Below are 25,228 nucleotides of genomic sequence, written 5' to 3' on the forward strand. Positions count from 1 at the left end.
TATTATAAATTATTATAAATTTATTATAAATTAACGTCTTGAATAAGACAAAAGGTATTGTATTGTCGATAAAAGACCAGTTAAGCCGCGTTTAAACCTATTTCTCGGATCAATTCATATAGCAGCATGGATAATATTCAAGTACATATATACTTCCGAACGTAATAACGGTGTGAGCGACCTCTGGAGCGAATGAAGTTTGGAATATTTTGACAGATTCGTATGGTACGTTACGACGCCTTAAGTAACACCATGAGCAATAATTGTTCCATTCGTTCTATCGTTCTGTTTCTGTCATATTACGTTCGTTCTGTTCTGTTCTTTCTATATTTAACATCTCTTTCGTATCCATTTTCGTGGAACCAGTTGGTTATATATTTACGCGATAAACATAATGCAGTTAGTGTCAGTGTTTTGAAAATTGTGTTTGGTCATCTATCATCGGTAGAACTCGACGAATGGCGTTCAGCTAATTTCGTAAGTATTCTTATGAAATTTTGAGGGCACACAACATGTCTCATGCTATTTTCTGGTTTAATGTGCAAATTTTATTATTTTCACGGCACTCATTTTCATATCAACTATACCATTGGTTAATTCTTCTTAGCTTAAAAATGTTGGTCACTTTGTCTAGATATTTGCAAATAATTTGAATATATTTCATGTAATTGATATACTTCTGGTAAAAATATTGAAAATATTGGCCAACAGAGACAGCTTATATATACCTATCATAAATGCGTTTTATTTACTATACAGTTTTATATTTATGGAAGAAAATGACGAAATTAATTGCTTGATTTTCTTTTCTTTCGAAATATTTAAGATAATTAACGACGCTACCTGCTGCAATTTTTTATCGATTCGTTTCTACATACAATTTTTCTTTTTTCTCACGGTAAAAACTAACTTATAAGAAAAAATTTCGTTCACGATTTATCAAACACTCGTAATTCTAATTTTATTAAATTTTTTTTGCAAATCATAGGTGTTTAATTTACTTCGAAACTTTCTTATAAAATAACCTTCAAATAAAATAAGAGCGTCGTTGTGATACGTATCAAGATCGAAATATCTGTCATTCAAAAGCTCCAGTTTACTATTTTTGAATTCTGTGCAAAATGTTCTGTGCAAGTTCCTCATAGCTTTGTAGTGAACGTAAAGCAATATACGGATCTAATGGAAACATTTACGAATATTTAATCAACAAGTGAGACGACGTATTTTGATGTGAACCATATAAAACTATATTTCAGCATTAACTGCCATGCTACTTGTATTCGACCACTTTGTTTCCTATTTTAAGGAAATCGAAATTTTTGAAACAAGTTTTTGATATTTCAATTAGATAGTCAGTGCATTGAAATATTCAAAAATTTACTCGTAATGCCGCAGTAATTAAAAAGAAAACGGAGAAATACTTTACAAGGTAGTTGCAAGTACAATTATAGTTTTATATATATAGCATGTAACGCTTCTCGAAGATATACCTGCAGAGTGGGCCAAAAGTCGTGGTGCATCGGAAAAATAGGATGAACGAAATTGAGAAAAGAAGGGGAAATAAATCGGAAGCGTAGATTTTTCAAAATAAACTTTCGTTTTATAGAGTACTGTAATTTCAAAATTCCGCTTTCGGACCATTATAAATACATTGTATATCGTTTGGTAATGAATTTTAGATCGAAGGCTACCGTAAAATAGTAATTTTTAAGTTTTACTCCGAAGCTTTTGTATTTTGATTTAAAAATTATTTTAAAGAGGCAAACCATAATTTGTTAATATTTTTTAATCGACACTCTAAATTATTAGCTTTCCCATACTCTTAAATTTCTTTTAACCGGTTTTATTTTAAAACTATATTACAAATTATTAGATAATCAAATTTTTTTTAATAATATGATTTTTAACGTAATTCGATCAACACCGTAATTTATCGTTAATGCTATATTTACTGTCTTTAAATAATTTCTCTAATACTTTTTCTGAATCAAGAACGAAGGTAGTTTAATATATTATCCAAGACAAAAGTTCTTATCGCGTCCGAATACATTTAACAATCAACGATTAAGGAATAAAATAAATGTCGAACAATTATTATACAAAGAGAATATTTTCTCCGGAATAAGAAGATTATCCTGTTCTTTGCTGCACCAGGATTTTCAAATATATTCTCTGTACTCGAAGAGGTGGAAGTTGTTGATTTCTTCGCAGGAATTGTCTGTGAAACATAGTGCCTTTCTAGCCACTTAGAGCGAAAGACGATTAACAATGTAGCACGCATAGTGCAAACGATCATTATTAAAAGCACCTTACGCTTTGTCGACGATATTGCAAGATCTAATGATAAACATCGAATATCGCTGTTCACTCTTTGCTTCGCGAATAATTTTCACGCAAGGCAAAGTACTTGTTCTTTGTCTTCCTGCTTATGGTTTAAAAATTGTAAAATCGCGCCGAGGATCGAGCAAAGCGAATGTGTTCGAAAAAAGGGAATCATATTAGATAAATTTAAAGTACGATCATCTGATAGAATTTTCTCGAGATTTACGGGCAATCAGCTCTGATACAATTTTCTCAAGACTCAAAGAACTTTGATAATGATACTTTTTGAATAACAATTAAACCAGAGGTTTTTAAACCACACTGTTCAAAATGATTGAAAAGTACATGATTCTAACAAATAACATTCAATTCCTTAAAACTTATTTCAATAAACTTGAATGAAGAATATATAAGATGGAACTATATATGTATACATATTCTGAATGTATATGATGTAGCAAATGACATTATATACATACATATATCGAAGAGACTAATGCATTGAATATTTGATATAACTTTTCGACTTGTATATAGCGTATTTGGTTTAGGTGTGCAGTGTGTATATAGCATTATTTCTATAGCTATTGAGATTGCATAAAAATTGTTCATATAACGAGCAAATGTGAAAGATAAAAGATATCATGGACACTTGAAATCTTGATAAACATGGTAAAGTTAATAAAGATATTCGATAAATTATTGTTCAAACATGCACTTCATATGCATCTTAAAATACTTAATAAATTAGCGATAATATATAGTTATAAATATAGAGATGTATATCTACAAAAGACACGTACATCGATGGTGAAATTTTTATACCTAACAATTTCAATAAAAGACTCGGAAATTACTTCATCGAATCAAAAGAAATTCGATATCTCATGAATGAGAAAACTTTCGAAAATTTTGTCGCTTTTTCAATAGACGAAGAATTAATAGCATGTATGACATAACACGTAACACTTTCTCTAAACTTTTTAAAAATAATGTAACTTTTTAATCCTCTTGAATAGTGTGCACACGCGTAAATTATACTTACCGCACGTAGTACTAACAATAAAATTTCAAATGGACTTTGTGCTCTTTCCTTTCTTGAAAAAGCCGATCCTACGATAATTCTAGTGCCTTACACGAGAAGTGTTTCATTTTGGAAAAAGAGATAGCTGCGTAACGACACTACCGTTGCAACGATAACGCAAAATTTCTATTCGAATGGTGAAACTAAAATTATCTTCACTCGCCAGTTTAAAATTAACACATTCTGAGAAAAATATCTCCCGAGCTGGTCTGTTGCGTAAAGAAGATATAGCTTGTCGATCGAATAAAATAGAATAGAAATAGCCTGACTTAATAAATTTTCAGGGTTTACAAAATTGACTTTCCATTAGCAATACAATAGCACGATTCTAGTCAATATACAATAGTTTTGAGAATATGCACATCCCGTTTATCAGTGTTAAAACTTCTGTGGGAGAAAAAAAAACTATCAGAAAAGCTATTACGCGTGTAACCAACTAATTTGTATTTCATTTATATTTAAGCGAAATAGCGAGTCGAACCGATTTTGTGGAAGTTGGTATATTTGCAAAGGTTACAGGAAAATAATGAATTATGTATTCTGCTCGAAAATCTGCTGATTTTTATTTCGATTGAAAAATTTGAGAAAAAGCGAGACGAGAAACTCCGAAAAGTGTGCTTAAATGTTCGAATCTGACTGTCGTGTAATCGTTTATTGCATTAATACTAATTTGATTACATTAATAATACGCGTTAATTATGCATAGAATTAAATAATACAAGAATTAACGCAATGGGAAAACTGGTAACGTAAATGGAAAAATTGGTCGAAACAGGGATCGAGATACGTCGCAAATTATTATACGGAATCGATAATATTTTTATCAACATTTTAATAATAATTTTTAAAGGTACAGAATAAAGAGAATTCCTTAATGATTTTTCGGATTATTTAATTTTCCATTTGCCAGCAGAGACGTTTTAGTGCTTATGAATGGGAGTGTACATACAACTAATTACGTACTATGTATTTAATACGTAAATTTAACACATACTTAGAACGTTTGTATATAAGCGGACGCCCAAAAATGCTTCATAAGATCGTATTTTCTAACGTTGCGAGCAAAGGCATTATAGGTTGTGAAGACAAATTAAAATATTTATTCAGGCTATATTCGCGCTTTTTGGATGAACAATGGCGAACGATTATGTTGGCACAGTGTGGTTAAAAGTTATGGAAATTATTATTTAATGATGAAAATATCTGTACAATTATTATGAATGAAAGAATAAAAGAAAGATATGCGAATTGAAAGGCGATAGGTTTCCATTCTAATGTTTTCAAAAATTTCTGTGCTTACGAGAAATACGACCCTTCTTAAATTAGTTTTAGTTAAACAATGCGTAAAAATTAAGAATGAAAAATTATTTCTTAAGCGAGCTTTAGAACGAATACGAACGTGAATTTGATATGAAAGAAAAGAGATTTTGCAAATAATTTTGCTTCGCTTTATCAAACATTTTTTGCTTCGTGAATCTCATTGCGACAATTATATTCTAATTAAGATAAGTTGTATCATAAATGATGTAAATAAAAAAAAAAAAACAACAGTAGGTCCAAATAATTGACTAACAGTTAATTTAAAAAAGAAGAACCTTGAATGGTGAATATTTTAATTCACGAATTAAATAGTTTGAACCGAGATTATTCAAAAGTATTTGAATACAGAATTTGCAATTTTTATAACACGAAATCTCAAGGTTTTTACTAGATCAATCGTTTCGTAGTGCTCCAATGTAAAAAGCATGATGTATATATGTATTTGTTGTCTGTGTAAAAAAAAAGTATTTAACAAATTGTTAAAGATAACGTAAAATGTTATTTAAAATAATACTGCAAACTCATCGATATAGGCAAATGATATAGGTGCGTTACATTTTTAATGGCAATATAATTAACATTATTTTCAATGAATCTCTTGAAATCTGTAATTTAATGAGAAGAAAACTCACACCAAGTTTTTCATTTAGATGAACGTGGATCGAGGGTGATAAGTTAGAAAATGTTGTACATTCGATTCTATCTGCGAAATAAAATTTATATAAATAACAGGTTTAATTAACGTCGTTGCAACTTTTATCATTTTCATCGCATAGTTTCTCGGTATAATTGTTCATTCTTAAGTAAACGATCTTTTATTAAACAATTGTACGATGCCGTAATTGTTTCATATTAATTATTTTTCAAACTATATCGTTCCCGAAACCTTTTGATGGAATTGAAAATAGACGGTATAACAAAATGTTTTTAATACACTGAAATTTTAAGTCACGAAACTGCGAACATTTTACAACTTTCCCTTGATCGATAAAAGGAATCATTAAAATGATATATATATATATATCATTTATATATATATATATATATATTGTATATACAGCAAACGCGTCTTCAACATTTATACAGCGATCCAATGTAAATGTATATAAAAGTGCTCTACAATATGCTGTAGTATATAAAAAAGTGATTTCCTATAAAAATAATCGTGGTAGAAACAAATATTTTTTAAGAATCAGCGAGCTGTTGAATTAACGAACTAACAGGAAACTCAATAGAAAAATACGTTTACTGGATAAAAATTTGTTTTATCGTATTTCTTATTATTGTTAATAAAACGAATAATAATGAATATTGATAAAATTACGCAAGACCTCGAACTATGAAGACAAATTATTTATATGATCTTAAAATTAAAATAAAAATTTTCCATCTTTTGGACACTATAGAGAAGAAAATTTAATCTACTTATAAGAAATCACTTCTTTTTACCACTTATACCACTTATTTTGGAATATACCGTATGTAGACGTACGATTGCGCCAATAACGATACTAGCAATGTTATTATTACTATTATTATGATTATTAATAATGGTACAATAATACCGAATATGAATAAAAGGGTTTGTAACGAGAATTATAATTAGTAGGTGTAATAAAGAGTAATAGAAATATTGACTAAGAGCGGCATTGTAAAGAAGAACAATGGTATTATTTGTCATCTCTTTGAGAGCTCGTAATACTATTTTCAATATAACTGTATTCAATAATAATAGGCAGAGTAATGATACTTATGGCGATGATTATATATACAGAACTGCAACAGAGTTCTCGCCTTTCATTTTTACGAAAGAAAGAAATATATGAAGCTGCAAATTTTTACGTGACTTTGTTACTTAATTTACCTTTCGGCTACCAAGCAACGATATTTCTTCCATTTTTATCAGGTCATCGTGACAGATGAAACGAAAGAAAAAAAAACAACTTTTGACATTTATCTCAAATTCATTGAAAATAAAAAATTCATTCGTGATAGTAATAAAACCTTTGTTTTACCGATGTTCGAGGTCTATAAACGAGAAGTATTAATATTTTAACTAACTTAAATTATTTTCTAAACGCGTATGTCCTTTTACAGGAATAAAGAGGAAAATGTGGAATGGAAAAGGATTAATACAGAAATACAACGAGTGACAAATTGTTTAAAAAATTTAAACTCCTGCTTAAAATTTAAAATCTATTCTACATTGATCTTTCATTTACTCGTACAGCACATTTTCGTATATACATGATTATAACACACTTCATTCGTACAGACAAAACACGCATACATTGTAACACTAGACAATACTACGCTATCTTTTGTAATAGGAATAATAAACTTCGAGCTTAAAAACGTCGTCCCAAATTAGAAAAGTTTCGCTTCTTCCTATACGTTCTCAATTTCTATTTAGACATAATTATTATTCAAGCACAGTAATTATGAATTTGTGGAAACCACTGTCAAGTATCACTTGTATCTTTAACAACGTCTTTCTTTGCTCCTTTGATTATAAACTAATGACATTTAATGACGTAACTGTAAACTTCTCAAACTTGGAATAAAAGGTATCCTAGAAGACGTTCTTAAAAGAAATTCGAATAACTCAATCTTCACTTCTTGTAACTGCTTATGAAGAAACGATAACAGAGAATGAACAATATATTAATACTAGCAGTCATCAAAATATTAATTATTGAAATAACATTAATTACTATTATAATAATGAAGAAGAATGAACTGATAAAATACTGTCCGTGTAACGTAATCGCACAATTATTTAAATATTCGTTCGAATGATGTTCGTGCGAATTGGAAAAGTCTACAGTTCAGAGAAAGACAGTTCGACGACACTTTGTACAAAAATAATAGCTACAGACACGAACTATAGCCTATAGTTTATTCAAATATATGCATAATTGAACGTCGGATGAAATCAAGTCGAACTGTCTCTCATTGATGTTTTGGAAAAAATACTGGCTTCACGTGTACAAAGAGTGTAATTTGTTGGAATGTACGAAACGATCAAATGTTGTAATAAGCGTATTATTCGCGTCTTTTCTCATTCCTTTACCGGGAAATGTTCAACTCTTTTTCTGTGGAAGAATCAATGCCAACAATCCTCCAACTGAAAGTAATCGAACAATTAATTATTATCAATGAAACTTGATTTGGCATAAGGAAAAAAGGGAAATGAGCAAAGGAACTGGACAAGTTGAAAGGAATAAATATGTTTACTCACAGATCACTATACTGCCGACCAAAAAGATTGGCACCTCGCAGCTGATATCGAGCAACATTCCAAAGGCTAAATTGCTGGCGATCGCGCCAATTCTGCCAAAACAGGTCATCATACAAATCGCAACGGCGCCTACATGCGTTGGAAATATGTCAACCACTATGCTGCTGATCACGAAATTTGCTGTGACTATCGTCAACGAGAACATGCAGCTCACCATTAAAATTTGCAAGGAGGACTCGACGAAGTATATCGCGAAGCCAAACATTCCAGCTAACAACATGGTTGTTACTGAAACAGAAAGGAATTGTGCAATTTTTAAACAAGACCTCGCACGCTTTTCCCGTCTAACTCACTAAATTCGTTTCAATGAAAATATTTCAAATTTACCTGGAATTGTTCGTCGGCCAACACGATTTGCCAAATATCCAGATACGATGTTGCCAAGCAAGCAAAATGCGTTGATCGTCAATGAATTGATGAAAACCATCTCGTCCATGTTAGATGAACAATCAGTCTCAGTCGTCGAGTTAATTAAAACGTTCGTTGAATTAAGAGAAATATTTGACGCTGGCGTCACGGTAGCTTGCAGGTCACTTTCTTGGATTAGTTTGCAAACGCTTACGCTTCGATTGGGATGTAAATGTTGGTAGCTTTCAAAACGATTGAACAGCTCTGGTAACCATAAACCGAATCCATAGTATCTGAAAAATTATAAGATGAATTTTATTTAGTAAAGGATAAAATATTGATCGATTACAAAATTCTTCGACAATCTATTTAGTAGATTAAGATATCGAATCTTTCATTAAATTATACAGGGAATTCCACAGGTTTCTATACAAATATTTAATATATACATTTTTCTTGATTTTTATGTTAATTAGCGTGAGAAACGTCTGTTTAATCTGAAAATCAAATAAGAAGACGTTCCATTAATATGGAATTGATTAACATTATATCCAATCTCAAAATTACTCTTTTCTTACAGGAAATAATGTAATTGTTTGATATTATTCGTATTTCTGTTTACTCTGTTTCTATCTATAAAATATGAGAGATATGCAATACTGTGACAAGTATTTTGTATTACAAAATTGTAGCAAATATCACAAATACATTAAGATTGTCAACGGGCTAGAATTTAATTGAAGCGTGGCAAGATTGTATCCGCGATATGATTTATGAACAGCTTACCCGCACATATTCGCAAAGTAAATAGTCCAACAGAGAAGCGCGTATTTCAAAAGTGGCGGTGACGCGAGCGAACGCATCTGTTGCCAAATATTTTTCAGCAATTCCATTAGTACTCTGGACGCGGAGAAAGACGTATTATTAACATTATTAATATCCATCGTATCATCGGACAACAAGACTTTTACCTGAAACACAAGTACAACATCGTTAGACACGAATTTATTCCCTTCGTCATATCTTTTACATATACATGGGTGTTCGGCTACAGGTGTCAGGAAATTCAACGAGTGATTCTTGAAGTTGAAACAAAACGAAGATCAATAATAAAAAAGATCGCGTTTTCGGTTTTGGTTTTTAGTTATTGACAATTAAAAAATCGGTTAAAATGCCCCTGCACGCGAGCAAACCTCCTTACACGAACAAAAGGAGGTCAGCCTAAGCAGCGGGGCGCACAGTGATTCTCAATCCCAACGATATATGGGCGGCAGCTTACCTCGTACAGGTCGTAGAGAAGATCATCGTATTCAGAGATTTTAACGTACCGTAATCGTCGAGTTATATTGCAAAATATCTTTGCGCTGGATATAGTCCTATTGCGATATTTTCCGGCGTATAAACATCGCGCTTTTGCGCTATTACCGTCCGCCGCATCGTAACAGATATACGCGTCCGAAAGTTCTCTAAATGTATACATTTTATAATAAATATGGCTACAATATAAATACTGCTACACTGCATACAACACTCACAACGTATACAACATGCTCAGTATATACTCAACAAACTGCGGCACACGCAATATAATTATTATTAATTATAATATTTTCAGTCCTGTGAAAGTTTTTCGTCGATTGTCGAAACGATTCTGTTCGTTCAAAACTGTTCAACTCTCTTGCCTCAAGATGTGTAAAACATGGAAATGTAGTTCTGGGGAGTTCATTCCGAGCTCTTTGCCAATGCTTTCACCTTCTTTGTATAACTATCCAGCTACGGTACAGGAATTATCCAGCTACAGTCATAATTTAAATTTCCTGACACCTGTAGCCTGTATGTTTAATATTCTCTACTTTGATAACGAAATAAAATTAAAAAATTAAAAATCACGATGTATGTACTTTAAATAGCAGTAGTAATTTTGATAAGAATATTTGTCAATAAATAATATTGCCTTAAATTACAAAATAGGCGATATTTAAAAAAATAGAAATTGAAAGACTAATTGTTAATTTTGTTGATAGCAAATGCGATGGCGATGCTGATTCGATAGTGTCTGTGCTTTCGTTTGCAATTTCTGCTATTTGGTACGGGTAATGTTGTTAATTTCAAAATTATTAAGTTGCATCGATGCTTACGGGATAGTCGTCCTCGTTACGGCCAGTGTTTATCGCGTAGATTTTTCGTAAAATTGCCAATGCTTCGTCCGTTTTTCCCTGAGAGACCAAAAATTTCGGACTTTCGGGATATCTAGCCGCGATCAAAGTTACCATTAACGTTGGTATTCCAATAATAGCCAGAAAGAGTCGCCAAGAATTATACAACATGCCATTGAATCGAAGAGATATTGGCAGCGGTATGATAATCCAAGCCAAACCTAACAAACAGAGAAAGTCCTTATATAGTTGCATAATAATTTCTATGTGTAACATATTTAAGAAATATTATTATGAAATTGTTCTAAACATTTGATCAATGTTCTTTCAATTAGATTATTACGTACCAAGATCATTAACTAAAAAATGTAATATTAAATTTGTTAGTTAATTATTTAATTTTATTCGTTATTATTATAATTATTTATTATTCAAATAGTTGTATTAGTAAATAAGAGTTTTACAAGACTGTAAACGATTCTTACCAGGCAATATCAACCACGATAGGGTCCAGAAGAATCCTACGTAACAGATAGTTTTTACTCTATGTTTCGCTGTGTGGAATTCACCAAGGTATGTATAGACCAGAGAACCAGGAGCTCCTATGCTAAAGCCAAAGAGTAATTGTTAAAAAATAATATACATAAATTATAATAAATAATATTAACATATAACAGAAAATCCTTTTTGCAAGTTCATGCGCTTACTACGAACACGCGACTTGTGTAAAATTCGTATTAATTTTACGAAGCGATTACAAAAATTCATATGTTATCGAGATTGCAAGGAATAATACAAAATAACGAAAGATATATCGTAGATCGAAATAAACGTTAAGTTCGTATTTCTTTTTCTTTTTCTTTTTTTTTTTGCGGTTTTATTATATGCGAAAATGAGCACGATACTATGGACTGACTAGATATATAATGCGATATTTATTACATAATATGTAATATACTTACAAGAATCCACTGAGTGCTCTGAAAATTAACAGCACTTTAAAGCTTTGAGAGAAACTTCCTCCAATTGACAAAATACTGTCACTTAATAAAGTAAGGAGGAGAATATATCTCCTTCCGTAGGCATCTGCAAATACTCCCCAGAAAAGGGAACTTACAACTCCGCCTAATGAAAGAAAATATCAGGTTAAATTAAACGTCAACTAAATACCGATAAATAGCATAGCAATATCGTCACAATATTACGATGATATTAACATGATTCTATCTTTTTACAGTTCGTAGTTTAGAGGATGTAAATTGGTAAATAAGAAAAATAAGAAAAAAAATTTCTTCCTATAAGTTAACTTTTCGCAGTAAGTTTGTTTTAATATTCAATTGAACGATAGAATACAATTGTTTTCGATAATTCATATCGTATTTGGGTATTTTGTTTTCAAAAAAAAAAAAAAAAAAAAAAAGATTACGAAAGTATAATTGATTGTTATAAAATAGAAATTTCGTATTTTGAACGTCCTAGATCATGTAACAACTTTTGTCTTCGACGAATACTATATGCAAGGAAAGATTAATCGACTTTAGTCGTACAAGCTACGAGTGGGATGTTATATAAAAAACTGCTCTTCAACTTTCCTAATGAAATAAGTGCTATCTAACGTGTCTAATACATTGCAATAAATGTACATAGGTAGTTGGGATATCGTAGTATTTTTATGTTCCTACTAAATAATTTTTTTTACTATTGTACTTGGCAACCACATTTTGTTGCATTAGAAATAATATAATCATTTTACACATCTAGTAGATCATAAAATGTTTTATTTCCAAGTATTATCGATAATGCTTTAGTTTTTCTGAATTGAATTCCAATTGAATTCGAATTAAATTTCCAATTTGTGGAAATACTGAAAACATAGTTAGAATAAATGCGACTGACAAATAACGAATAATGCAATTGAACAAAATTAAACAATCATAAATACTTTACTTTTCCATTTTTACTTAATCCATTTGCTAAAGGAAACGAAAAAACTAAGACGTTTTTAATTATCTTTTTTCAATGTGAATCCTATCCATTTTAATCGCTCGCGTAAGGGGCCGAATTTGATTTTCCAATAAAACAAAGCTGTTACGAATGAACATAGGACGAAGAAAAACCTTTATGCAAAACGTTTAGTAGCTTGTAACTTCTTCAGTTCTCATTTCGCTATATTGGACAAATTATACGAAAGAATTTGAGGTTTCTTTTATATATTCGAATGATTTGAAAAAATTAAATAATCTTACGTTTATACTTCTTTTGTTTTCGCAAGTTCCGAAGTTTCCGGATTTCAAGGACACATTTAAAAAATACATTATCGACACTCTTCACAGCCGGAAGATTAGAAACTCGGAAACAAACGTAACGGCTGTACATTTGCTTTTGACACGCGCATTCTTAAAATAAAAATACATGATTGTGTTGATACCTAAGAGAAAGGCGACGTTCAGAAGACCTTTTTGTTCAGAACTCAAATCGAGATCACATTCTGCGGATGGTAAAATGTACGCGTTTATTCCGTTCTGACAACCAACGCAGAGGAACATTGCTCCACAGAGTAATACGAAGCCATAGTGGAATTTTCCGTACCCTAAAACAGTAAATTAAATTTCCCATTAGTCTTTTTGCCGTTTGAAGTGGTCAAATTAATTAAATACTAACATGACGTTGAGTATCTGCTCGTGTAATTAATTGTATATAAATCAAGAAGTTCTCAGAATTGAAGGATTAATACACTGTGAATGTGGAAATTGTAGAAAATGTAGGATCATAGAAAATTAACTGCGCTAGAGTGTATTAATAATTTCTGGTTACAGTGTTGTTATTTAAATTTGTATTAAAGAACCGTGTATATCGTTTTAATGAACGTAAGTGAATAACAAAGTAAATGGAAAATAATAAAAAATGAAGTAACAGAGAAACAAAAAGAATAATTCGTACCACACAGTTTGATGGCTTTTTCGAAATCTGCAGCGCTTTCCTTGCCTGCATTGTTCTCTGAACAAACAAAAAACACATACGTATATTAGACATTTGTATTAAAAGAATTCAGTAAAAAATAAATATATATGTAGTATAGAATGTTGTATACATTGGGAATAGTTTAGTTATATTATATTAGTTTTTAAAAAATATTTTTATGAATTAACTATGTACCTATAATTGTTAACTTTTATATGTGTTTGAGAAAATAGCTACAATTTAATATTTCCATATAAATTAACGCTATAGTGGCAATATTTATATTATACCAGTTTAATGATCACCTTCGATTTAAGTCGCTATAACGAATATCGAGGACATGCGATCCATATCGATGCTATGACAATCGTTATTTTCATAAAAATGTTATATAAACTTACGATTTACCATTACGTGAATAGGACACGGTCTCCAAGTTGTATATTCACAATTGATTCAACTAACAATTTTGCAAATATTATATTTTATTATTTGATTATTTATATTGTTACTATTAAATATACAGTATAAGAAACTGTGTCAAAAAAGATGATGATATTTAGTGGCAGGAATATTTATTTTTAACATAAATTGTTTTAAGAGCTACTTTGATTATCTTTCTTTTTTTCTAAAAATGTCATAATACGATTATACACAATTTATCACAAACTGGGCTATTTTTTAAAATATTAATCAAGAAGAGAAAGTTATAGAAAAGAGAAAATCTTTTTTTTGTTTTCACAGGAAAGATAAATTTTAATAGAGAAATCTGTGTTCTCAGATATTCTTATAGATATTTACAAAAGCTCAGAGCTTTAAAACAAAATCTTCTAGATAAATACAGGCTCTATATACAGTTTCATTTATTTACCTCGACCTTTGAAAAAAAAAAAATATATATTTGTATCGTTTCTCCACTTAGCCCTCCAATTAAAGTCGATATTGTGTAAGGTGAAATTTATCATACACAGAGCGGAATATCGCCAAACAGAATTCTTGACATTCTACCGGGTCGTTTTTAATTACCATTAGCACAATCAAGATAGTGACACCAGCAATTGATGGTAAATGCACAGTAAACGAAGTCCATTAAATTTGTCTTTACGAAAGGTCGACATAACTTTAGCTGTAAAAGTATCTTCAGATAAGACTGAACGAGTACATTACATATGTTTTATAAAAATTGTTAATCGCAAGAAAAGGGAATTTTTATCCTGTTAAACAGAATACTTCGGTACAATTTTATTCAACCCTATGTTTAATATAAAATAATCGAAGGTAGATAAAATAAATCAAACGTAGCAAATGATTTAAAACAATTCTTGAATCATTTTATTCGCATACACGAGTCACGTTTTTCAATTTTTCTGGATAGAAATACGTGAATCGATAAAGTCACGCGCAATTTAGCTTATGATAAATATAGTAAATAACAAACAGACTATCGAAAATAATTGTAAGATCTCGTGCTGTGGGAAACGAGCCAAATACCAGAAAAGAGGACAGCTGTATACTTAACCTGCATACAGTTTTGCTAAATAGTTAGTACTATTATTAGCTATGTTGACATCTGATATATGTATATAGGTACTGTAAATAATTCACTAAATTAGTTATGATATTTGTCTAAATTTTTTAACTCACCTATATAGCGTATATTTATCGATCAATTATCGTGTCAATACTGTCAGCCTAAAATTAAATTAATTCTATCGAATATTACAAAGAAGCAACTCTATATTATATCTAATAATTTTGAAATCCAACATTCCTTTAACGTGGCAAATTTATCTCTTCGCGCATTTATTCGGATATTTGTTTAAAACTCCTTCGTCTCTCTTTGAATCTTTAAGAAACTAACTTTGGGCGTTGGTCGTCGCTACTACGATGGCGCATGCTTTTCCATTCGCATAACAATAAATTCCGTTCGCTTCTGCTTTTTCATCCTTTGAAGATCGCAAGACGAATCGAAAACACGTATCCCCTTTCTGTCCATTGTATGAAAGCTTACTTCGCAAATAGCTAATTTCAAGTACGAGCAATACAACTGTATTAACATTTCTATATTAGATCATCTCTTAACCGCTTGATAACAATGGTAAGTCACGTTGCAAACATCGTAGAAACAGTAAGATCTATATCTGTCATAATCTTCTACGAAAATACGTACGTGCATCCTTATCCGTTCTTCGTACACTCGCATTAATTAATAGACAATTCGTTAAGATAACACCAACGATCGCTAGTTGACGAAAAATTATTGACGAAGAAGATTTCGGAGAATTCATGATCATTTCGTTAGGGGGAATTTCAAAGCGCGAAAGCAATTCTAATTAAAATTTCTATTAAACATCCTATTCGATATCGCTGAATAGATCGAGCGTAGGTGTTTTGATAAAAGAAAAAAAGTTATACGAAGAAATATGACTTTGTTCAAATATTTTTCAGCAATCAGCCAGCTTAGAAATCGAATCAATGAAGTGACGTAAATCGATCGATTGCTAATATAAACGGCAGATAAAATGATAATGAAAAGGAGTAATTATATTCTAACATTTCCTCTATCGTACCACCTGTGGCGTATTCAAATACGACGGATATGTCTGCAGATCGACCCCCTGTACTTTTTGACAAATACACGAACAAACAGCAGGTTTGGATCGAAATTACAGCAACAAAGGTTGAAGGAAGTAATTATTGTGACTTCAACGATAATTACTTTGATGTTGTTTCGCTTGATTATACCGCTATACAGGAACATGACTTTTATGCGGCGAATACGAAACGAAACCAATTTGATTTGTCGTAAATAGATACAGTACCGTTGCCCATAACTATTATTGGCCGTGAATTTGTTAGAAAAATCGGACAAATTTTACATTATTTAGCGTTTTACATTTACAAAGCGTATGCCAATGTAGTAGCAGATTTATAAGAAAATAAGCGAAAAGTAGAAGCAGTAGACAGCATCCAATTTTTACTGGATATCAATAATCGTAATTGTCCTAAAACACTTGTAATAAGCGTAAATGAAAAATCATACATTTAAGAAAAATGTAACTATCGTTAAATAGAAAATGATCGCTACTTTTTGGGAGGGGGGCGGGGGAGGGAGAAGCGAAACGATACGATCGAAGTAGAAACATCGTGCTAGAAATTTGAAATCTGACTGTGACACAACTCGTTAAATATTTCGTATACGTATAAAGTTTTGTTTCAATAATCTCGATTCGATAATTCAATATTTATTTCAGAGAGTAGTTTAGTACGATCGAGAACAAAATTCCTTCTTTATCAAATTCAAGCTTCCTCGAAAGACACGTAGTTCGGTTAAAGAATCTCTGGCTAAGAGGATATCGAATCTTTCATAACTCGTTCTTTGCATTTTTAAACGATAAAAATTAAGCGAAATGCATAATTATCGAAATACAGGTGACAAACGAATAGTAACGTTAGCTATGTAATTTAACGAAATGATGAACTATTAAAAAATGACGAACCTTGATGATGTACAGTATAATATGTACACAATAGTTAGAAAAGTTTCACGATTTTGATAACGTTTTCATCGTTCAATCGTGCGTCTTTTCATCAACAATACCTGTCATTGACGTAAGAAAGCACAGTCAATCAATGACGTAAGTAACCCTGGTATCGTATAATACGATACGTTAAAAGCAAAATATTTGATTGTGGAATTTAATTTATTCTACCTACATTTGTTTTCATGGTCAGAATTGTTTTAGCTGCGGATTATCATTTTGCTGTTTAGTAACAATGCAGAAGAACAAGCGATGACGCAAAAGGACATTACGCTTTCAAAAATAACGTTCACGCGTATTTTTCGCTAATATTGACAAATTCGCTGAAATGCAACATTTTCGATCGTTTACGAGAGACATTTGGCAATTTCGAATGTTTTAAGTAAATCAGGTCAATCAAAAGTTTATCCTCTGTCATTTAAAAAAGAAGTGACAATCATAAGCCTTTTAATAATGCAATATTATAGTAATTATTTCATAATAATTACACAATTTTTCAAACAGCCTCAAACAATTTCCAAATCGTATCGTAACCAAAAATAAGATATCGATTATCAATATGCTATGACATTTGATGTTTATCGGCATTTTAAATATTTCACAATCAAAATAATAAACTCGGACACGATTTTTGCTTTGTAAATATAATTTATTTACAAATATCTTTGTATTTGGAGTTTTCCATCTTATCGAATTTGAACGTAACACACTGAAATCATGTTTATACCTGTAAAGAGCCTGTTGCCAATATGTTGTTTCTTTTGTGGTCATAAAATTTTTCTAAGTAATCTTTTCGTAGCACTGCAAACTGTTTTAACGAGATATTAATAAAAATAATGATATTACATAAAAATCGCGAAGCAGATTTAATATCAAATTTTAACTCTTGAAATAATCATCCTTCAAAGCAATGGCTATATCTACATTTTGTTTTCATTCTGATATTTCCTATTATTATGAGCCTGCTGGCGTAGTACCAGTGGCATATATAAACGATTCTTCGGATCCGATTAAAATCTAATTAATCTTAAAATATCACAGCCATCGTTATACGTTGAAAGGGAAAAAAGCCGGGTAGATGGATTGTTTAAAAATGATTTTTAGCATACGCATATTATCTTTGCTTAATATTTATGCTAAACTATTTTGATCGTTATTAAAATTCCGTACTACGATAGCCTTCTCATAAATGATTTATCTCGCACGTGAGAATCTCTTTTTCTATGTAGAACGATCGCAATAATAATAACCATTATAAAATCATGCAGGAAGAAAATCGAAGAAATCAACATTTATTTAAATCCAGATAGAATATCGTGCTACTAAATAATCTGCAAATTAGAAATGCTACTTTCTGTTATTCACATAAAAACTCGATAAACTCAATAAGAGAATGATTCGACGATTTTAAACGTAAATCATTTTTAATAAAAACAACAATCCAAACAACGTCGAAGAAATTTAAAAGAATGATAAATTATTTGAAAATGTCGTGAAAACCTAAATATTTCAGAATTTCACAAATCAAATGTTCACCGAATAGTTTAGATCGCTATATTTATTATATCTTCTTTCGATCGGTTTCATATTTATAAATTACTCAAATCTCCCTCCAAAAATCATCTTGGATAAACTACAATATACACGGCAAATGATACTGTATTTTATAATATTAAAAAATTAAAATGGGGAAATAATCAATTACCGTGTTAATTACATCCTATCAAATCACTGAATAATACCCTATCAAAAATCATCGTCAACGAACGTATCTCAACATCGAGATACGTTCCGATATAGTTAAAGAAGAGTAAAAAAAAAAAATAATAATAAATAAAATGGCCCATTTTACTAGAAAATGAAAACAGAAAAATTGGTAGGAAATACTTACCCACTATATAGGACAAGGAGGCAACCTGATTAACCATAGCGATTAAGCTTGCAACGGCTAGAACACTAGTCTTCTTTCTTGTCAAACAGCGAGCAAAGACTGCCGTTGAAAGCAGGCAGAATCTTATGTGTTACCCTCTGTAGCGCGGATGGAAAACGTTCGCGCGATCCACGGCCGCGTCTCTTTAAATATTGTCATGCGCTTGTACGATCGGCCAGGGTCGAATCCCCGCGCGATTCGCCAAACCGAAAATCGTCTCCCCTACTTTTCGCGCCGGTGAACCTCCACGTGCAAAACTGATTTCCCATTTGTTGTATCGCCTGTTCGCATCGTCAGTGACGCACGTTGCGTTTCGAGATTTCGGCGACGAAACTCTTCGTGTATACGCAACTCGCGATCGTTCGTCAAAACGCGTAAGCGTAAAAAGTGATTTAACTTTCAAGGAAATTATATTGGCGATACAAAGTGTCCATCTTTTCTCTCTAGCGAATCAATCTTCATTCTCATGTTCGTGCATATTTGCGACTAACGGTACGTCGCTCAAATTTAAACGAAATCCATAAAATAATAAATAGGATAAAAAATGTATTTTATTTGTAATTCAATAATTTGATAATTATCGGTTCAAAGAAGAAGTAAATGATAGCAATTAAGTTTGTACGAGCTTTAGCTTTACGAAACTTTGGAATATGTATAAATACCACGGTAAAAGTTGCAACATTTAGTTTGCTTCAGAGTTAGGAATTATGTGTCGATTAACAGGTGTTTATCTCGTTCAAATACATACTTAAGAATTACGTTTATATAATTAGAATTTTTTTCATAACTGTAATTACGTAATTTGAGTTACCACTCAGGACTTAAAGACTCTTGTGCGAAAGCTAAAGAGTATCGATATCATAGAACGAAGGATAAATATTGATAAAAGTACATAATAAAAATGTTCTTTGTTGCGTTATTACAATTACAATTGCGTTGGTATATTATAATTTTACAAGTGATACATAGTTGTTATATCAGCGTTAAATTTAAATTAGACTAATATAACATAGTGTGTGCATATAATATAAAAGTAGTAAAATATTAATATTCAGCAATTTGATATTGGTATAATTCGATACATTTAACGAAAACAATTTATTAATTACATTGCAACGGGTAAAAAAATATGTGATATTGTATAATACTTTTTTTTCGCCATTCCAATCAATTGCGGTTTTTCCAACAAATTTTTTATGTAGCAAAGTAATCCTCCTAACTTCTCAAAAAATTCCAAGTCTTTCGATCCAATTTTAAGCAAATTGAATTCAGTTTCAAAGGCTGTTGCGACAGTTTTAGAAGTCACCGTACTTACATACGACATTTCCAGTGCATAGCATCGCATGTTTGTTCGTCATGTTACGCGTCGGCCTTTCTTTAATTTTGTAAATTGAAAATTGCAAAATCATCATACAAATCGTTTAAAACATCTGGAAAATTGTCATCCGAATAAATGTACTGTTTGCGATGATGGACAAAGAGAAATCCGGAAGAAATATTGTAGGATCACGTAGTAACGAGAACGATTCTGTACAATCGTTGCGAGAAATTTTCAACATGTACACAACTAATATAAAGCTAAAAAGTGTACTTTTCAAATTTTCGTTACTGGCTCAGATAAAAAGGTCGTAAGAAGTGATGTTTACCATTTTCTTCGGGATTTCGAAGAACAAGAATTTTTTCAAAAATTTTTTTACGCGTCGTCCAGAAATCTAATCCTGCTAACTACTTAGAACGATTTAAGTCGTTCGATCAAATTTAAAAGCAGATATTCTGCTTTAAAGACCGTGCTACTACTTGTGTTCCCAATTGTATATTAATACGTATGTATAATTATAATTATAACTGAAAGTCGACATGTAAAACCGATTCTGAGATAAGATTTCCAATTTTGATTGGCATCGGCAATTACATATGTCCTTTAACACAAATGTGAAGATTGGTAATAATGTTTGTGTTGGGTGCGGTTGTGTTGGGTTGGGTTTGCGATTAGGAATGAATCAATATAAGTAGGTACTGTTTTACTGTCGCGCCTTCACTATGATGGAATATGTCAATAAGAAAGCGAAAAAAATGACATATTCTTTAAGTATTATTTTTATCATGAGTACTACAAATATATTAATCCACGATAGAATAAACTGCAACTAATACGTATTTAAATATTGATTACAAGTATAAGTGCCTTCATTATCTCATAATTATTCTAATCAATGATTATGTGATTTTAAAAATTTAATAAATTAGATATCTCTGAAATTAAAAATAATCAATATTTAATCAAGAAATGAGTATCAAATAAGAGATCTTCAAAAAATATTTAAATCTTATTATAATTAAACATTATTTATTTATTTTTCCGCTTTATTTTTTGTATAATTTTTATAACTTATCATGATAAAATCATCAAAATATCATAATTGGTGAAAAGAATGATATATTTTGATATATACTTTTTGTGTTTAAATTATATTTATTCTATATTTTTGACTTCCTTTTTCGCATAGGATTACCCCCTTTCCGCTTGTACCACCAGTTATCAACCACCCTGTATATAATGTTTGATACTACTAGCAATGTTTCAATTTGGCGCAAATGGCTTAGTAGAAAGTTCAGTTATAGTAGATGTTTCCTCTTCCTTCTAACCTAGGTACGTGTTGTATTATTACGTAATTAAAAATTTTAGTGAAAAAGGAAGAAAAACTATGTATTCTTATATTGACTGGAAGATGTAATTAGAGAAGACATATTTTTTAATGTAATGTTATGAATTTTATTAAAATATCTGAATGAAACTTGTAATAAATTTCTAGTAATATAATTTAAAACAGAAAGATACAGGAGATTATTTAATTCAAAGAGAAAAAACCTATGAAAGATTGAAAATAGTTTTTTTGATAACATCAGGTAATACAGAATTCATATATATAATAAAGTTATATAAATCAAATAGGTTAGAGTAGCACATGTTTTAATGATAAAACAGTACATTTCATCTTTATATCTCAAATGAGATAAATACATTATTCCAATATATTTTATAAAAGTATTAAGTAAAAATTTCTTACTAGAAACCACTATTGTATAGTAACTTATAGAACATCGTTCTTATATAAACAGTACTATCAAATAATATTAAGAGAGTAATTTTTTGTTATCATCTTTAATCAATTATAGCATACTTATAATTTAAAAGATTCTTTTTTAGATAAAATGTACAGTGTTGATAATGTCAATTAATTTTCTAAATTACTTCATTCATACTACAAATATACGATTCTTGCACACTGTTATTAAAAATAGAAATAAACATTGCATATACATCAATAAAACAAATCCTTTTCAATCATACTGAGGTAAGAAAAACAATGCACCAATAGAATTAAATTATGTAATAAATTGTATTTTCTCCGTCCTTGAATATAAAAGTGACAATCGACGCTATAATAGAATTCTTTTATCAATGGTTAAGACTATGGTGAACTAGAACCTAACCTCATTATGAGTTTCTTGATTTTTACAATTTAAAAAGTGTAATATAATAATCTTAGTTTCTTCTTAAGTTATTCTTTTGTAAATAAAATAGGTGTGACATTAAGACTTCGCTAATAACAATTTTTAAATAAAATTAATAGGTATGTGTTAATTCATACTATTTATCTCAATGTTTCTATTCTTTATAATTATATGAATTAATATTGCAGTGTCACAAAAATGTTGCAATTTAATACGGCAGCTTTTACAATAGCAACCAGGTTTACTTCTCGATTTTTATGGCGATTAAATGTATCATTAAGTACAAATACAGCAGCAATAATCTCTGAGTCTAAGACTGCTGTTAAGGTAAAGTTTTATGTTTTTTAATAAAACTCTGTAATTACACACTTATTTTATATTTGAGAAATATTATCATACTTTACTAAGAAAATAAATGTTGATTTGTTAAAGCTTGATGACCAAATAAAGGAAATGATATCAAATATAACGATAGTTAATGAACAACACTTGAGATTGGATAAATTAAAAATGGAATTGTGTAAAGATTTAAATGTAAAACCAATAATTACTGAAAAGATTAAAAAAGCACAAACTGTACAAGAAATACTAGAAACTGTGAAAACATCTTCTATGCCTCAAGATGATATTTTGAATATTCTCAAAGCTATTTCGATTTGGGTACATAATAAGGAGGAAAGTAAATCAAGTACTAAAATAAATAAAAGTTCTGTACAAAGCCAAACAGGAGATAAAAACACAACATTTAAAAATTCTCCGCTTAATACTGAAGATTTTTATTCTCATTACTATAATCTTTCAACGTCTGCAATGATCAAGGTAAAAAGGTAAAATAACTTTTCTTTAATTTTATTTCATATATATATATATATATATATATTTGTGATTTTATGTAGAATATATATAACTTAGCACAAGCAGGTAACAGAAATGTGAAACTTTTAAATTATTTCTTTAACAATATTATTGAATATCATGAATTACTGAGTACGAAAGCATGTTCAAATCTAATGTTTAGTATGAGCAGTTTGAATTACTCTGATGAGGTAAGGCCAAAAATAATATTTACTTTAAAATGAAAATTAATAATTGAAAGATATATAAAAGTAGACTAAAATTTATTTTAGAGATTACTTAAAAAAATTTGTAAAGATTTCATAAGGAGTAAAAGTGTTTCTGGTAATGAAACTAATTTTGTAACAATAATATCTTTCTTAAAATCTATGGCATTTGTCAGATATAAAAATAATGTATTTTTAAATCAGCTATGTGATGAAATTATTAAATCCAAAATAAAATATAGCAACAAACAAATTGCAAGCATTTTACTGTCATTTGCAACATTAGGTTATCATTCTCAATATGTAAATGACATCATAGAGGTATGTACCATAAGAAACCTTAAGACAGTTATATTTATTTATTGCTTTGAATTTTCACTCATTTGAATGAATACATTTTTCACCCAAAAGAGGTTTAAATGCACTAAAATATAATCTTATAATTAGGAATATTTCCCAAATTCAGAGATTGAGAAACTTCAATACTCTACCAGATTAAATCTTGTATGGTGCTTTGCTGTATTCAAAATATTGCAAAACGTACATGCTGAATCTGTATTAAATGAAAAGTTTGTTTCAAAAATATTGATCGTTGGTTAGTATTTATGATTAGAATGAAAGATTTATTTTACATTGATAATAAATTAATGTTTAATTTTATTATATAGATACAGAAATCAACAAAAAATTATCCTATCAGTTAAAATTATTAAATATCAATGGATATGCACAATATGCACTCAACAATTATTCCGGTAAGGTAGAATGTATATTTGGTATTCAAAAAGATATAAGTTAATTTACATATATTTTAACCAATATTTTTAGGACCTCTTTTGAATAATGAGATAGTACCACGTATAGTGAACAAACGTACAAAACAAAAAAATGCGTATGTTGAAGCACTACAAGTCACATTAAAAAATATGTTGCCATCTACATCTCATTTCAATATGAGTATAAATACCAACATGGGGTTCCTTTTAGGTATTTAAAAAAATATTTCATGATGTGTATTCATTAAAAATTAATATATATTAATTAATTATTATTAATATATACATATTAAGTATAATATCATACTTAAATAACATTATAGATGCTGAAATATGTGTGGATCACAAGTTTAATTTTATTAATATGCATAGTGATACTAAAAATGGAAATTTCATTAAGTAAGTATGAAAAGGAAATTGAAATAATATGTAAATGTAAATTTCAATATAATAGTATATTTAAGAATCATAAATTAAATGACATACTTAATCCATTTTTAGGATAGCTTTATTATTAGTTGATTACTATGACATGTGCCTAGGAGATACAGATTATCAAGGATTAATTAAATTGCATAGACATTTATTGGAATATAACAATTATGAAGTATTAATTATACCTTACCAATATTTTGGTATAGAAGATAAAATTGAAAAGCGTACAAGTTACTTAAGACATCAAATATTCCAAATATTTCGGAAAAAAACGGATAATTAATTATGATTTCATATTCTGTAATATTCGATAAATAAAAAAATTATAGGATGTAATTATGCTTATAGTTTACGTTACTTTTATTAATATTACTTACTATTCCGTTATTTATTAATTTGATTAATCATAATGTACACATTTTTAAAATATATACATATATACATGCAAAAGTAATAAATATTTGTTTCAAAAATAC

At 29.8% G+C, this 25,228-nt stretch overlaps 2 protein-coding genes across 6 annotated transcripts; one reads left to right on the forward strand and one right to left on the reverse strand.

Annotated features, from left to right (window-relative positions):
- Positions 1–25,104, forward strand: LOC100749418 (FAST kinase domain-containing protein 4). Of its 4 annotated transcripts, XM_033322737.1 has the most exons (11): positions 22,215–22,320; positions 22,551–22,599; positions 22,669–22,807; positions 22,913–23,299; positions 23,377–23,526; positions 23,608–23,862; positions 23,989–24,136; positions 24,210–24,296; positions 24,370–24,528; positions 24,641–24,716; positions 24,819–25,104. In XM_033322737.1, exons 3-11 carry the CDS (start codon positions 22,679–22,681, stop codon positions 25,033–25,035), a joined length of 1,608 nt encoding a protein of 535 aa, XP_033178628.1. In that variant the 5' UTR covers positions 22,215–22,320; positions 22,551–22,599; positions 22,669–22,678; the 3' UTR covers positions 25,036–25,104. The 4 variants fall into 4 exon arrangements, 3 of the variants coding, with proteins under 3 accessions (XP_033178629.1, XP_033178628.1, XP_033178630.1); XM_033322738.1 differs by lacking the exons at positions 22,215–22,320; positions 22,551–22,599 and adding an exon at positions 1–477; XM_033322739.1 differs by lacking the exon at positions 22,551–22,599 and having other exon boundaries at positions 22,219–22,320.
- Positions 7,612–19,122, reverse strand: LOC100749301 (synaptic vesicle glycoprotein 2C-like). 2 transcript variants are annotated; one of them, XM_003492160.4, is made up of 10 exons: positions 18,926–19,122; positions 13,472–13,528; positions 12,960–13,121; positions 11,494–11,656; positions 11,017–11,138; positions 10,514–10,752; positions 9,162–9,346; positions 8,355–8,668; positions 7,968–8,255; positions 7,612–7,853 (listed from the first exon to the last, which is right to left on the reverse strand). In XM_003492160.4, exons 1-10 carry the CDS (start codon positions 18,960–18,962, stop codon positions 7,810–7,812), a joined length of 1,611 nt encoding a protein of 536 aa, XP_003492208.1. In that variant the 5' UTR covers positions 18,963–19,122; the 3' UTR covers positions 7,612–7,809. The 2 variants fall into 2 exon arrangements, with proteins under 2 accessions (XP_003492208.1, XP_024225846.1); XM_024370078.2 differs by lacking the exon at positions 13,472–13,528.
- Positions 25,105–25,228: the final 124 nt, after the last annotated feature.

The sequence above is a fragment of the Bombus impatiens genome, unplaced genomic scaffold (genome assembly GCF_000188095.3).
Source record: "Bombus impatiens unplaced genomic scaffold, BIMP_2.2 scf_0664, whole genome shotgun sequence".
NCBI classification, from domain to species: Eukaryota; Metazoa; Arthropoda; class Insecta; order Hymenoptera; family Apidae; genus Bombus; species Bombus impatiens.